Raw genomic sequence first — 14,009 nt, forward strand, 5'->3', positions numbered from 1 at the left:
GCCGGGACTGCGGGCATTGCAAAATTAACATGCAGTTTCACGGGCTGGTTCGGCTGGAGGCTTTTAATTGTGCCCGCGTATGCGGTGCGATTTCTGTGGTGGTGTAGAGCAGGCAATAGGTAACACGCGGTAACCATTAATTAAGCAGGCGCTGGTATATAACTGATAATATACCTTTTAACTATAGTCATGCGCACTAGCGCCTCATTTGCAAACAGCTATAGGTTTGTATAGCTGAGGTCACAATTATAATATATCTGTATCAGTTTTTTAATTTTTGGAAACACCATTATCGCCCCCGCTTTTAGCACATGAATTTAGGCCGCGCATGGCAGAAAATGAACTCCTCTCGGTCGAGGATAATATAGTGCGCGCGGCATATATATGTACGGGTGTACGTTGTACGATCGCTTCGCTAGCCATTCCTCCCGGGCGCTCCCGAACATTATGAAAGGAGTGACACCCGCGGCGGTGCGTGACGCGTATTGAATCGTAAAGATCAGCATGCATGACTAGCATGGCGATTTGCGCTCACCCGCTGTATAGTTTCGGTTTCGCCTGTGTACGGCCGAAACTACCCGAGCAGGTAGCGTAGATGGCAGCGTACTGCTCCGAAGTTGTCACTTGTTCCTTCGTAGCGCCCAGGAGGGACGGCAAGCTTCGAGAGCAAGGTATATATGAAGCGGGCTCATAAGAGTGCCAGGTTGAAAAAATAGAGGTGGCTATGGCCAGGTACGCGCTCGATAATCTCAGTGGTTTCAATTTAGCCCGCGCATCAAAATTTCTTGCGCTAAATACGGCAATAGAACTATGTTTTGGGAAGTTTACACTGATATAGATACTGACATGGGCGTCGGCATGACCCCCTGCATGGTGCCAACAAATTCTTATTCACTGAAACTGTTCAGTCAGAACACTTAGTGACATAATGTGTTCATTCTAGAAGGTCAAACTTGTGGAAGTTTAAATTTTAGGGCTTGTGTTATTAAATTAAGGAAAAAGGTATGGGAGATGGAATAAACCCCACCCTTTACAACCCCCTTTACTGATACATTATCACCAGGTTTGATTTGGTTGTTTAATCTGATGCAAAAATTCATAATAGCAATAAATGGACAGCAGAAGACAATTAAGTGGTTCAGTTTGGCAGTTAAAATCTTAAGGGTCCCTGTATTAAATGCTTTTTGAAGATTAAGAAAAGGTAGCTAATATTATTTGAGTTGAATATGCCCATGCTTCTTATTTAGTGAATCAGTATATGCAAAGCATTCGTCATCACCTGATGGGCCAGCTCATCAAGACACTTACAGTATAGTTGCTTAACTGTGGCTGCTTCCTCTTAGTATGAAATAAAAAACCAACTTGAATTTGAGGGAAAAATTCCTAAGAAAGGAAAAGGTGCGAGTACTGAGTCATCAAAAGTGCCTTAAAATTGAGATACTCGCTTAAAATCAAGAGACTTAGCTGCAGTATATGCAGCCAAAGAAGAAACAGAAAAAGGCTTTTGAAATGTCAAAACAAGTGATTTTAATAGCACCCCCAAAATTCAGCAAGAGTACTGGGCAATTTTAGAGTGTATGGTTAAAGCAGAATTCATTTTACCCAAATTTAATACTCACCTTGGCTGTTCTGCCAATGCCAAATTTTTCTAAAAAATTGCAACACTTAGAAGCACAGTATCTTGCACAAAAAAAGCCTAGCCCTGAAGGCTTTTGCTTTCTTTTCTAGAATGCATTCATGCCTTGTTAGAAATGTTAAGGTATAGAAGCACGATCAAAAGCGACCATTCAGAGCTTCATTGTAACTATCCAAAATATAAGTTATGAACTGCAAAATAAAACGACCAAAGTTTAAGGTCTAATTGTGTTTTTTAAGTTTTGCTCCCAGCTATGCTGGTCCCTGTAGACCTTTCCTCAACTCTTTAAACTGTACTTCAGGACCTAGTAGAAGTAGTAGTAATAAACTTTATTTCGCTACAAAAATGAGTGCCAAAGAGGTTTGCAACTTGTAGAACCAGGGCCATCTGTCACTTCGACATGGAGGACTCCAGCCAGGTACACCAATTAAAAGGAGGAGAGTCAAGATAAATGGGGGACTGAATGTCAATGGTGCAAAGGAAAAGCAGTGTTCTAGGTTAATGCAAATGGGAGATATAGTTGGGACAAGATGCTTTAGGTGGAAACAGTAAAGAAAGAAATGCACTGGGAGAAGGAGGAAGAAACTTTAATGACATGGAGTATTAGGCACCGAGAATGTCCCGAGTACGGGTCACCAAGGCCAACCAGTCCGTCAGCTGGTGCGAGACTAGCCAAGCTCACCAGGTCGGGGAAGAAAAGTTATGTTATATCTTTTCTTGTATGGCAGTTTTTGGTTCTATATCGGGTGGTTTTTAAGGCTAACTACACGACTTAATCCTGCTCATTCATACTTTACATTTTAAAAACGGAAGCCCATATACAGCTCAACCTGGCTTTTTAATTTGTCTTTATCGAATGTTTAGCGGTGAGGCATGTGCTTGCTCATGGTGTATACTACTTTACTTGTGTTTTGGATTTTAGTGATTTCTTGTTTATTGTCACTTTTTTTTTTTATCAATGCTTTGTTAGGAGAGAAAACTGATACATGTGTATATGACGTTTTGACTTCGGCTGAGTCACATGTTAAGAAAATGTGCATAAATTCCTCTGTTTTCCAATAAACCTCAGTTGACAGTCGGTGCTGTGTTCATCTCCCTACCCCTGACCACATCTATCTCAATCTCAAAGACCTCATTCCAAAAGTAACATGCACAAGTATTGATACAGCCATAAATTTATTACAATGAATAAGACTTTGCTGTCAGCCATGATGAACTTGACTTTCTGCAACATCTAATGTCAAAGTGAAAAGATCGCTCCTTCTGCTTATATGCTTCGCTTATTATTAAGGAGATTATTAAGTTGGTTTAGACCTCAAGGCAGAATATTAGTTTAAATAGTTTAGTCACACAAACAAAAAAACACGGAAAAGAAATTATAACCGAGCTTTTTCTTGGCTGAAGCGCCGTACAGAGGAAGAAAGTAATCATATTTACACAGGTGGAAGCAGGCTCAAGCATTTTAGAACAGCTGAGGGAGCAGTAATAAAGTAACTTCGGAGCAGCTTTGAAGCAATAAAACGAGAGTTTTGGAGCAATCACATTATGTCTTGGAGCAAGATTCTAGACTCGCTTTTAATGATAGAATTCTAGCTTCCTCACTTAACCCTTTGAGTGTCGAATATTCCAAAAAAAAAATCATCTCCAGTGTCGAACTATTTCAAACGCTATGCGTTTAGCGCAATACCCGTACTGCAAAAACGCCGGTGGACGGCATGCGGCCGCAGCACCTGTACGGCAAAACCAGTCAAAGGGTTAAATAGCAGCAAATGGAATGCCGCCTTCCACACTTCATAATTGAAGATCGTTTAACTAAGAGATTTATACTGTTTTGTAAGATTCAAAGGTGGAATTTACAACTTTGATGCGCTCAAGTATTGCCACTAGTTCGAAGTTCACATCAATGAACAGTACATTTCTGCTTTCTATCTTGCGCATATTCTTTTTGATCCTGCGCCTGTGCTGATAAATTTCTGGATACTGGCCAGTAACGCCTTCAGGGAAGATAGGTGGCACTTTAAGTATAGCCTTTTTCCCCTTCAAATTCATTACTTTATGGCCTTCTGTGGCTGCTAAAATTATTGCTTGAGCTATCTTAGTTTCAACACACTGGCGATAAGCCCTGTATGACTTAACAACACTTTTGAAAACACATTTAGTGACTGGCACCTAAGTGGCATCACCTCCATAAGAGTTCCAAGTGTTCTGTCGTAGGCATGACAGGCTAGATGGTGAAGCACCTGCTTGTATTCACAGCAGAATCACTAGAAACAAACCGTGTAGTTCGTTGCAGCTGGACAAGTTTCCAATGGCTCGTAGTCATCATCATCGGCCAGATTGTACCCATTTAGTCTTCTTGATTTCCACTAGAATGTAATTAACTCGTTATTTCTCTAACTCACTCTATGCGCTTCCTATTTTTTAACGTTACACCTACCATTTTTGTTCCATAGTCATCTGCGTTGTCCTCAACTTAAATAGAACCCTTTTCGTTAGCCTCCACGTTTCAGCTCCACAGGTGAGTAAGTGTAAGATGCAACTGCTGTATACCTTCCTCTTGAGCAATACCGGCAAGATACTAGTCATAATCTGAGAATACTTACCAAATGCACTCCATCCCAATCTTATTCTTCTAGTTATTTCCCTTTCACGATCTAGATCTGCGGTTACTACCTGTCCTAAGTAAACATATTCGCCTACCACTTCCAGTGCTTCGCTACCTCGTAGTAGTTTGGTGCGCCTGCTTCACTCACTGATCTCATTTCCCTCACCACAGGCGATTCAAAAGGCTGGGAGTAGGTGCTATATCAAGTGCACAGAACATTTTCCGTAACGAATTCCTCAAATTTGCTTATAAGCAAACATTATGCTGCATACTTTTCTAGTATATTAAAATTTTATATGTATCAGGCTCCGGTGAGATGCATTATACCTCTGCTACCGGTGTGCTGCAATGGTTTTGACTACACCAGCCACATACCCTGTATACAGAACTCGCAACACACTGCGCTGCGCTTTTCATAGTCGCTTAACTTAATTGTCTCAGATTGTGGTTCTTGCTGTCAATACCAGTAATGGCCCACTGAGCGGCAAAACCGTGCTCCACTGAATTTAATGTCAGAACATTGATGCAGTGGAGTTGGAGCAATTTTGGAGCAGGGAAAGCAGGCTGGAGCAGAATGAAGCAAATGGAGCAGCACTTCCACCCTTGCATTTAGGATCGATGCAAAGAAAGGAATACTGCAATCAAATTCTAAGTTCAAAAGGCAAGCCACCATGTCAGTGTTATCACTCAGTATCCTAATTTCTAAGTTTAACATCACAGGAAAGACAATTGTGCCAAGCTCAAGCTTAACACCGTTCAACATGGTCCAGTTACATATATATATTCCTGCCGAACATAATCACAGTTCCCATATTTTAAGGAATCTTTATCAACCATGCTTTTATTTGTGTTTATTGATACCTCAGAGGTCCTAATGCGAGACTTTACAGAAGGGCTTGTGCACAGTGATAAATGGCGACAGGCTAGTGGCTAGTAATTAAAAAATTAAGAAGAAATGGGCATGGGCAGGACATGTAGTGCGAAGAGAAGATAACCGATGGTCGCTTAGGGTAACAAACTGGATTCCAAGGGAAGGAAAGCGTAGCAGGGGGCGGCAGAAAGTTAGGTGGGCGGATGAGGTTAAGAAGTTCGCAGGGGCCAAGTGGATGCAGCTAGCACAGAACCGGGTTAAGTGGAGAAATATGGGAGAGGCCTTCACCCTGCAGTGGGTATAGTCAGGCTGATGATGATGATGAGTGGTATACATGGATATGATTAGGCAGGTTCTTCGATGGCAGTATTGAAGCTTACAGGATCACTGATGAGGGATGATTCCAGTTGTGAACAATGCTTGCGAAGAATGACTTACAAAATGTAGTTGTGCGGGCACGCGATGAAACGCCACATTTATGATGACCTGTGCGAGGTGTTCTATACACTGGTTAGCTGAGACGACTGCCATGAGGTCTTGTATGAAAAGCTTGTGATAAAGGCAGGGGCATGAAGTACAGCGACGAGAACAGACTGTAACAGAGATTTCATGGCAGAGATGCTGAAGGAGTATTAGAGGGAATGAAACTGGTGGCACGGTTTTGACAGGCTCATAAGGTTCAGTAAAGTTACAGTAGTGTGGATCAACTATATCATTGGCATATTAAAGTTGTGATCACACAAGGGTTTTGTAATCTAGTAATTTTACACAAGAAGGTGCCAGCCATGGGTAGGTTACGATAGAGGTATCCAACAGTTCTATTAGAGTAATTAGTTACATGGCTTACAAGGCAAGTCAATGTTAAGCTATTAGTGAGGTGAACACCAAGGTACTTAAACGAATTCTTTGAAAAAATAGTACTAGTGTTAATTTTGTAAGTAGGATGTGTTGTTTTGGCAGTGGTGAGAAGAAATCAAAATAGTCTAAAGCTTCTCAGAGACGGAGGCCACATAGCACACCACTATTGTATGCGAATTAGATAAAGATATAAGGCAGAAGCGTCGGACGAGTGAAGGTACAGCAGCAAAGTACACAGTCATCAACTAAAATGTGGATGGTAGAAGTTACTGAAGGGAGATCGTTAAGAGTAAGGGACAGTGCTTTGTGGAACACATAGCTGAAAGAAAACTTTGAAAAAGAGGACTGGGTATTAGCAGTAACAAACCGCACGCGGTCGGTCAGAAAGCCTTGGATCAAACTAGTGGATAGAGGTGTTCAATTCAGGCAGCTTCAGCAGAATGCGGGCAACGTGAAAAATGCGTGCACACAGGCGACGCAACTTGGGAAAAACGGTAAAAGAAAATCGAGTACTGAACCTGCTGGATATTTTTTTCGAAGTTAATATTGGGATATATTGAGGGCGAAAGGCACCACTTCGGCTCCATCTTAGTGCCTATACCCTGTGCGTTTCATAGCATTCACCCGTTCATAGGAACGGGTGAATGCTAAATATTTTTTACACACTCTTGCACACTACGGGAACGAGCACACCTTGTGAATAACGCAAAATAGAAGTGCCCTTTCGCTAAGGCAGTTTTGGGAAAACTGCTCGCAGCTTCGAAAAGTTCCGTTTTATCTGGAGTGCCCGGCATTGCAAAAGAAAGAGCACATAAACGCCCTTCCACAATCAGCCAAGCGATCACATACGGTGATTACATAAACACCGCAACCTTCAAAACGAAATCCAAGACCACCTACACGTTGAGAATATTCTTCCATGGCAGCACAAGCCAAATCACGATCCCCATACACAGCCCTTTTACATACGCTCTTGGTTTCTAGTATGCCACACTGTGCAGCATTCATGCTTCAAAAATAAATCCAAGACGCCCTGTTTGTGAAGCAACACGCAAATATGATTTGTTGCAGAATGAACGGAGAGACCGACGGTATCCGCAGGTAGGATCACTCTTTCAACTTCCGAGGATGCACGAAGCCTCTACTGCGTCTATCGCCTCTGTCGTTACTAACGTAATCCATGAAGAAACTGCAAGATGAGCACTGAGGCACGAAATGTGCACGGCGCAAAAATCGCGATTCACACGACCACACATTCCGAACGTCGTTTACAAACACACGACACGTGATCTGCCTTGGGCTTTCCTGCAAAAACACCAATCCGAAAATAATAAACAAAGCCAAGCCAATCCATGGGTTGCAATAACGATTTGCTTATTTTCACCCGTGGTTGTCAAGAGCACTATGAAGGGCTTTCTTGTTTTTGATACCTTGAACGATGTTGTTTTCAAGCAAATGGATGCGGATCTCTTGAAGCATATAACAGAAACTTCTGCACGTAATGGCCTAATCGCCGAAGAAGCGTCCGAGCAAGTACGCGTCCACGCTATTTTGCCAAGTCGCTAGTGGCCATTTGAAGTATCCTGCATCGTTAAGAATTCCGTGTTTTTTGACGCGGAATAAATGTTGCATGAACGGCTGCGGTGGAAATTGATTTGTTCGTAGCATATTCTTGCCGCGTCGCATATTGCGTCGGCTTCGCAAAACTGATGGAAAGGAGTGGAAACAAAAGTCATCTGCTTAGAAAATCCTTTCTGTTGCCTTCTGTCTCTCGTGGTGTTCAAAATTATATTTTGGTATCAATACGGGGTGCATAAAGAGTCAAATTATGTCCGTTTTTCCCAGGGTGCACATCCTTCGGAAAGTATCGCCAATGACGTACTTGTCCAGTTGTTTTCCCCTCTGGTCGCATCCCACCGAGTGATGAAAGAGCGAATGCAAAATGCCTACGGTTGTATATATTGCAAGGACCAAACGCTTTGCATATTTACTGAGGTGAGTGAGCGCGCTGCTGTACTAAACGCCTCCCTTTTGATGCATGTACCTCATGGATCTCATGGGGATTGCGTTCTTGTTTGCTGACCATTTTGTGGAGAAGTGTTATCACTGGTGCTTTCAGCACAACAGTTGACTGAAAAACTTCACACAAGTAGAATGTTTTACTGGGCTACTTGGTCCATTCTGACAGTTCTATTTCCTGTCGCTTCTTTGTTTTGCCTTCAGGCAACTTCACTTGTGTTGCATTATTCATGTCAAACCTGACACAAGTGCAAGAAAAAAACAGTGTTGTCATTTTGTTTTTCAGGCAGTCGGCTGAATGTGCCTCTGGTCAGCTGTTTGCCTTTTTATTGGCCTCAATGTTCATTTAGGTGACAGTGTTTGCCTAGTAATACAGATCAAGCACTGTAAGTTTGTGAGTGGCCCATCTCATTTAGCGAGAATCCCAAAGCAAAACAAAAACTGGCAGCTATGAAGATTGTGCCTAGTACAACAAAAAGGATAGGCCCTGTTTATAAGTGAGACATCCCTATTTAGGTAGCTCTGTAGTAGTGTGCTGTGAAGAAAAAACCACTTGTTTTTTCTTCCGTTGTTTAAAATTTGCTGACGTGAGTAAGCTCCTAGTGGCCCGCACTTAGTTCAACAGGATGAAATTACATGCCACATTTCCTTTGCACTGGAAACCTCGGGGTGGCATTTAGCTCACGTGCATGAAGACAGCCTCAAAAATATTGCCCAGATGTGTCCTTTGCATGTAGTCGCTTGCTGTATAACCGGACGCGATATTCGGAGGTCATAGGTTCGGTTCCCAGTTTTAGTTCCTTGTTGACTTTTTCGAGTATGCAGTATGAACATTTAGGAGTGCTTTATTTGGCTAAGGACGGCCGTAAGAGTCCGAAAATTAGTCACTGTTGTATTCTGATTAGAGCCACTACTGGGAGAACTTCACTTAGGATCCTGGAAGGACAGACACTAGGCTGCTAAATATTGGTTATTCGTCTTTGCTGTCTGCTGGATTTTGCGTTGTATTGCTTGCTGGTTTGCAGTTCTATGACTGGACAGTGTTGGGCATCAACTCGGAAAAAGAAGACTCCGAGGCAGTCTGCCGGAAGCGTCTCAAAGTCTTTGTGGCTCTCATTCAAAGGCTATTTGGTCCAGCTTTGCAAGAGTAAGTTCAACTCCTTGTGGAAAGGGCAGGCGAGAAAGGAAGCTCTTTTTGCAGGTTGAAGCCGCACACTGTAAGTGGCAGCCCAAGGTCACAACTCTTGGCTAGGGTGATGGAAACTTATTCCATGCTGAGGCAGGAGGACCAGGCCTTCTTGTTTGAGGTAGGTTTTTTTCAGTCGATTGGGGTGGAAAAAAAGGCTTGTGCCACTGTGCCACTGCATGGTGTTGCTAGCTCAGCCTGAAGTAGAATCTGCAGTGCCCAGACTACAATTAGAATGTGTGGATTGCACCTTTGCCAAAGCACTGCCTGAAGATATGGTTTATGTGAACAGGTCACTGAGATCAAAATATGGCCTTCTGTGCGGTTTTAGCTGAGCTCAGGGGAGCCAACTTACACTTGGGCATTGGCAGGTAACGCAAAGCATCAGTTTAAATAAACTGTCGAATGAAATCGTCCACTTCACATGGGCTACTCTTGTGCTTGTGTCTTTGTCAACAGCTGAATCTTTAGAACCAGCACACACCAACAATTTCTTTTGCCAGTAGAAGCAGTAAATGTTAATGTCAATAAAAACCAGCATCTTATTGGTTAATACATTACGTTACTCAAACTATTATCCACCCTTCGTGTGTAGTCCACAGGGTTCATATCCTGGCTATAAAAAAAATTGGGATGCTTAAGCTCTGGTTTTCAACAGATTTTGTCTGCAATTTTTATTTTTTGTAATAATGTATATGGCATTACTATATCTGGATCACCACATGGTATCCACTAAAGCCAGCCTGCCTCAAAACAGGAATTACTGTGAGCGAAGAACCAGTGGTAATATCGCATCCCTCACGTGGCCTAGAACTGACTTTCACATCATAGCCATTGATCGTCTTTTGAAACTGAAACGTGAGAAGGAATTGTTTAGCAGCTGCAGGTGAAAACTATGTGTTGATCCATGTACAGTAATGTCATTATTAACAAGAAAAATGCAACCAAAATTGGCGCTGTACTAGTCCCTTAATTTGTGCCTCATTAGCATGCAGCATAAGCTTAAAGTGTTCCCAAAGTAGCTGCCAAGTGTGAGAGTAACAAGCATCACCAACCTGGATCACTTCATATTAAAAGATGCTTTAAAAGGAGGAGCTTTTCGAGCATGCGTGTGTATGTGATTTTTGCCTACTTGCAGCGCAGATGCAGAGTGACATAATCTATTGTTAATCCTGGACTTATCCTGACTGTGCTGCAGGAGCGGTGATGTGTCCGCATTGATTATGCGCACCCTGTCAATGATCATTCTGGCCAGATATGAGAGTGTGTGAATATGGGCTTTGCCTTGAATGCAGTTGCTTGCTGTATCAGTGTGAAGAATGGTCATTTTTGATATAAAAGGTTGCAGAGAGCTTTGTTTAATAGCATCTGTGAGCTTCTGCTTAGGGATACCCGAACTCTGTTTAGCAGTTTAATCAGAATGGTGTCTCGCTCACCCCTTGTCTCCTGCGATAGGTAATGTTGGTCAGGTGTTTATCGCAAGAGCCCTTCAAGAACCACGTTTGGAGAGCTTGTCACAATGCTGGTTTGTTCATCTCATCAAAGAGCATTTCAGAGGGCCACATGACCGTTCGACAGCGGGGGAGGGATGCTAAAAACACCATAAGAGATTCCAGGTGGACACATCACTCCGGTGCACAGTTGTCAAGGCCATGTCTGGTATACAGTGGGAAACAGGGGTTGGCAGTGATGCGGCCATTTCAGAGCGACACGGCCGCAGCTGGTGGAAGCTGTGATGGAGCTAAGCTTCGTTGAACATGGTTAGGCTTAGACTATCAAACCTAGAAAATAGAAGAAAAAGTCCCCAAAAGATTGAAAGAGCCCAATTTTTATGCAGGAGGCTCACCATAGGGGTGAAATGCTATAGTCCATCCTGAGCTAACAACAGATGCTTGCAGTGCCCCCCCCCCCCCCCCCCCAATCCATATTATTTATTTACATAATACTGCAGCCTGAAGGCCAAGCAGAGGGGACAGTATTACAAGAACAACCTAGTAGATAATTGCCAGCACATCATAACTAACAAATAACACTCTTTACAAAGAGTCTGACATGCGCACGAAGAACATTAAGGCAATAAGGGGTAGCAGGGATCGCTTGAAAACAGCATCATCTTAGAATAAATAAAAGGAGAGCAATAAAAAAAATATGTTCATACATGAATAGGATGCATGCCAGGAGAAAAAAAGAAATTCAACAAACATGAAATAACTATCTTGGATTAGAGGAAATGCGCATTCTTCTAAATCGGCAGCATCACGCACAGCAAAGACATGAGCTGGCAAGCTATTCCACTTGACAATAGTAAGGAGAAGGAAAGAGTTTTTAAAGAGGTTCGTGCGGGTGAAATATGGCATTAGGGTGCGATCATGAATGTGCCTAGTATGTTGGGTTGAGCGTGGGCGTAGGTAGTCATTGGAGCTGAAATTAAACTGTTGATAATAATGTGAAAAAAGAAATTTTAGCCTGGTGAATGCTCTTCTTTTTTTTTAAGGGTGGAATATTGTTTGCGGCCATAAGATCAGACGGTGGAGTGAATTTGATTGGTTTTCATTGTGCCATGTCCAAAGAATGTTCATCTTTTTCAGAAATGATTCATACACTTGCAAATGCACTTGCATATTCAAGTTTAGGTCGTATATATGTTTATAAGCTAATAGCTTTGTGGGCTGTGGAGCAGACTCTAATTTGTGGTGGAGAAAGCAAAGTTTTTTGGAAGCGACAGTGCAAATTATTTCAGTTTGACTGGTCCAGCTGAGATGCTTATTTAAGATTGCACCTAGGTACTTGTAATTATTGACCTGTAATAATTTCTCACGGTTTAATGTATAGGTAAACAGCAACAGTTTCCTTTTTCCGTGACCCGTAGCAGAAAAGTTCTGTCCTAGTTATTTTCCATCAACCATTCCACTCGCCATCCTGAAACTGCATTAAGGCTTGTCTGCAGCGATTTCTGATCAAGGTGACTTTTTGGGCTTGAAGAGAACGCAGTTATCGGCAAATAACCTAATATTTATAGCGGTAGTATGAGTGGCTGTAACAGATGTCATTGATGTAGGCGAGAAAGAGGACAGGGCTAAGGACGCTGCTTTGGGCCACTTCCGAGGACACTAACTGGACGCTAGAGGAGCGGCCCATTACCTGAACTAACTGTTGTCAATTGAAAAATATGCACAAATCCAGTTGATCAGGAGTACTTCCAGACCAACGTTTTCTGCTTGTATTCTAAATGCAGATTTAGAACATTGATTGCATCTTCCAAATTAATCTGGGTAGCAATCGCCGAGGCAAGGTTGCTTTGTAGAGCAGTCTGCCGAAATCGGCAGAGCTGGTTGGACGTTTGCGTGACATATTCCTTCAGTGGCGCTCTCCATTTCCACCCGCTTGTCGTCTCGGTTGCGCTGGCTCTGCCCTCTGTGCTTTGTAGCAGACGATCAGTACTTGCCGCCGCTTTGGATGCAAATTCCCGTTGCAAACTGCTGCTCTCTCTTGGGGACAGTGGGTTGGAGAGCAGCCCTCATCTCGAAGAGCGACTGCAAAACTGTCTGTATGTGCTTCAATTTCGTAAACTTGAGGCCATTCAGTTACTGCTATGCTTTGGGCGGCTGAAGACTAGCCGCGACTGTTTTATTTGAAAAAGTGCCGAAGAATTCTTACCCTGTGCGCTCGCGTTTGGCTATGGCTATGCGACCATGAATGCAATAATTGCATAGGCTGTTGATATCAGCATTTTAAGAAGCAGCGGGAGCAACGTAGATTCGTTGCAGGTTTGAAAACGGATGATACAGCGCGTACATAAAGTGCAAGGAATGACTGGTTTTTTCCTCTGTCGCTTCATGAGCGCCGCCTACTTGCTGCAGCTGGAGCACGAGTGTTCCAAACTCTGAGTCTGAACACATGCTCTCCGCCTGATTCGGGTGCTCTGTCACGGAGTGTGCGGACCACTCTGGTTCTGCGATTGGAATTCATCATTAGATATAAACACGGTCGAAGGCCTTACTGAAATATAAGAAAACTGCATCTACTTGACCACCCTTATCTATAGCAGAACGGCAGTTTGGGCGAGTTGGTTAAGCATTTTCATATAAAACAGCACGAAGACACTGGACGAAGAAGAAAGAAAATACACGTATGGCGGCGCTGAACTTGCAACTATGTTTATTGGAAAAAACACTGTCTTATAAAGGCAAACATCAATCATGCGTGAATGCACCTTGTCAGACATGCTCTTGTCACATTAAAACGAGTCATATCCGCACGTGCGATCATCGTCGTTCCCTCCTGCTTAACATGCTGATGTCGAAGATCTTTTCTCTACCGCATGGTCTTCTCCTACAGTATTTACAGCAATCCATTAAAGATCAAAATGATTAGCATGCTTTTCAAGATAGATTTGGGATTTCTACCGCATCTTTTCTGGAACTCCTCACTTTTTATCTCAAGAATATGTACGTCGCTTGGGAGAACCAAACATTCTTACAAAAGTGCGGTGTTTGTACAGGGTCAATAGATGCACCTGTGCTCAGTAGCATTTTCCTTAGCCAAGTCATTAAGAGAGTGGTGAATGATTTGGCCAGTGAGTGTACGCATTTTTAGGTACGTTGATGATTATCTTGTGATTACGAAGTCCCTTCAACCAGAAATTGTGACCTATGTTTTAGATTCTGTAAAAAATGGGTCTGGACTTAAATTTATGCATGAAATTCCTCAGAATAATGCACTGCAGTATTTGGACTTACGGCTGGCCTTTGAAACAACCCATGTGTGCTGGCAATATTCCCCTCGAAGCGAGAAGCCCTTGTTGAACTACAAATCTTGTCACTCAAAATTAGCT

At 42.8% G+C, this 14,009-nt stretch overlaps 1 protein-coding gene across 1 annotated transcript in view; it reads left to right on the top strand.

Moving 5' to 3' along the window:
* The first annotated feature begins 7,321 nt into the window (after positions 1-7,321).
* The window catches only part of HPS1 (Hermansky-Pudlak syndrome 1 protein), a 117,803-nt gene continuing 111,115 nt past the window's right edge, over positions 7,322-14,009 (top strand). Inside the window, exons 1-4 of the mRNA XM_084591641.1 lie at positions 7,322-7,503; positions 7,816-7,965; positions 9,015-9,136; positions 9,191-9,296. Coding sequence (XP_084447767.1) covers positions 7,375-7,503; positions 7,816-7,965; positions 9,015-9,136; positions 9,191-9,296 — 507 coding nt within the window. The 5' untranslated portion in view covers positions 7,322-7,374. The remainder of the gene's footprint in view (positions 7,504-7,815; positions 7,966-9,014; positions 9,137-9,190; positions 9,297-14,009) is intronic.

The sequence above is a fragment of the Amblyomma maculatum genome, chromosome 1, assembly GCF_055883805.1.
Source record: "Amblyomma maculatum isolate TAMU_Amacu chromosome 1, ASM5588380v1, whole genome shotgun sequence".
Taxonomy (NCBI): domain Eukaryota; kingdom Metazoa; phylum Arthropoda; class Arachnida; order Ixodida; family Ixodidae; genus Amblyomma; species Amblyomma maculatum.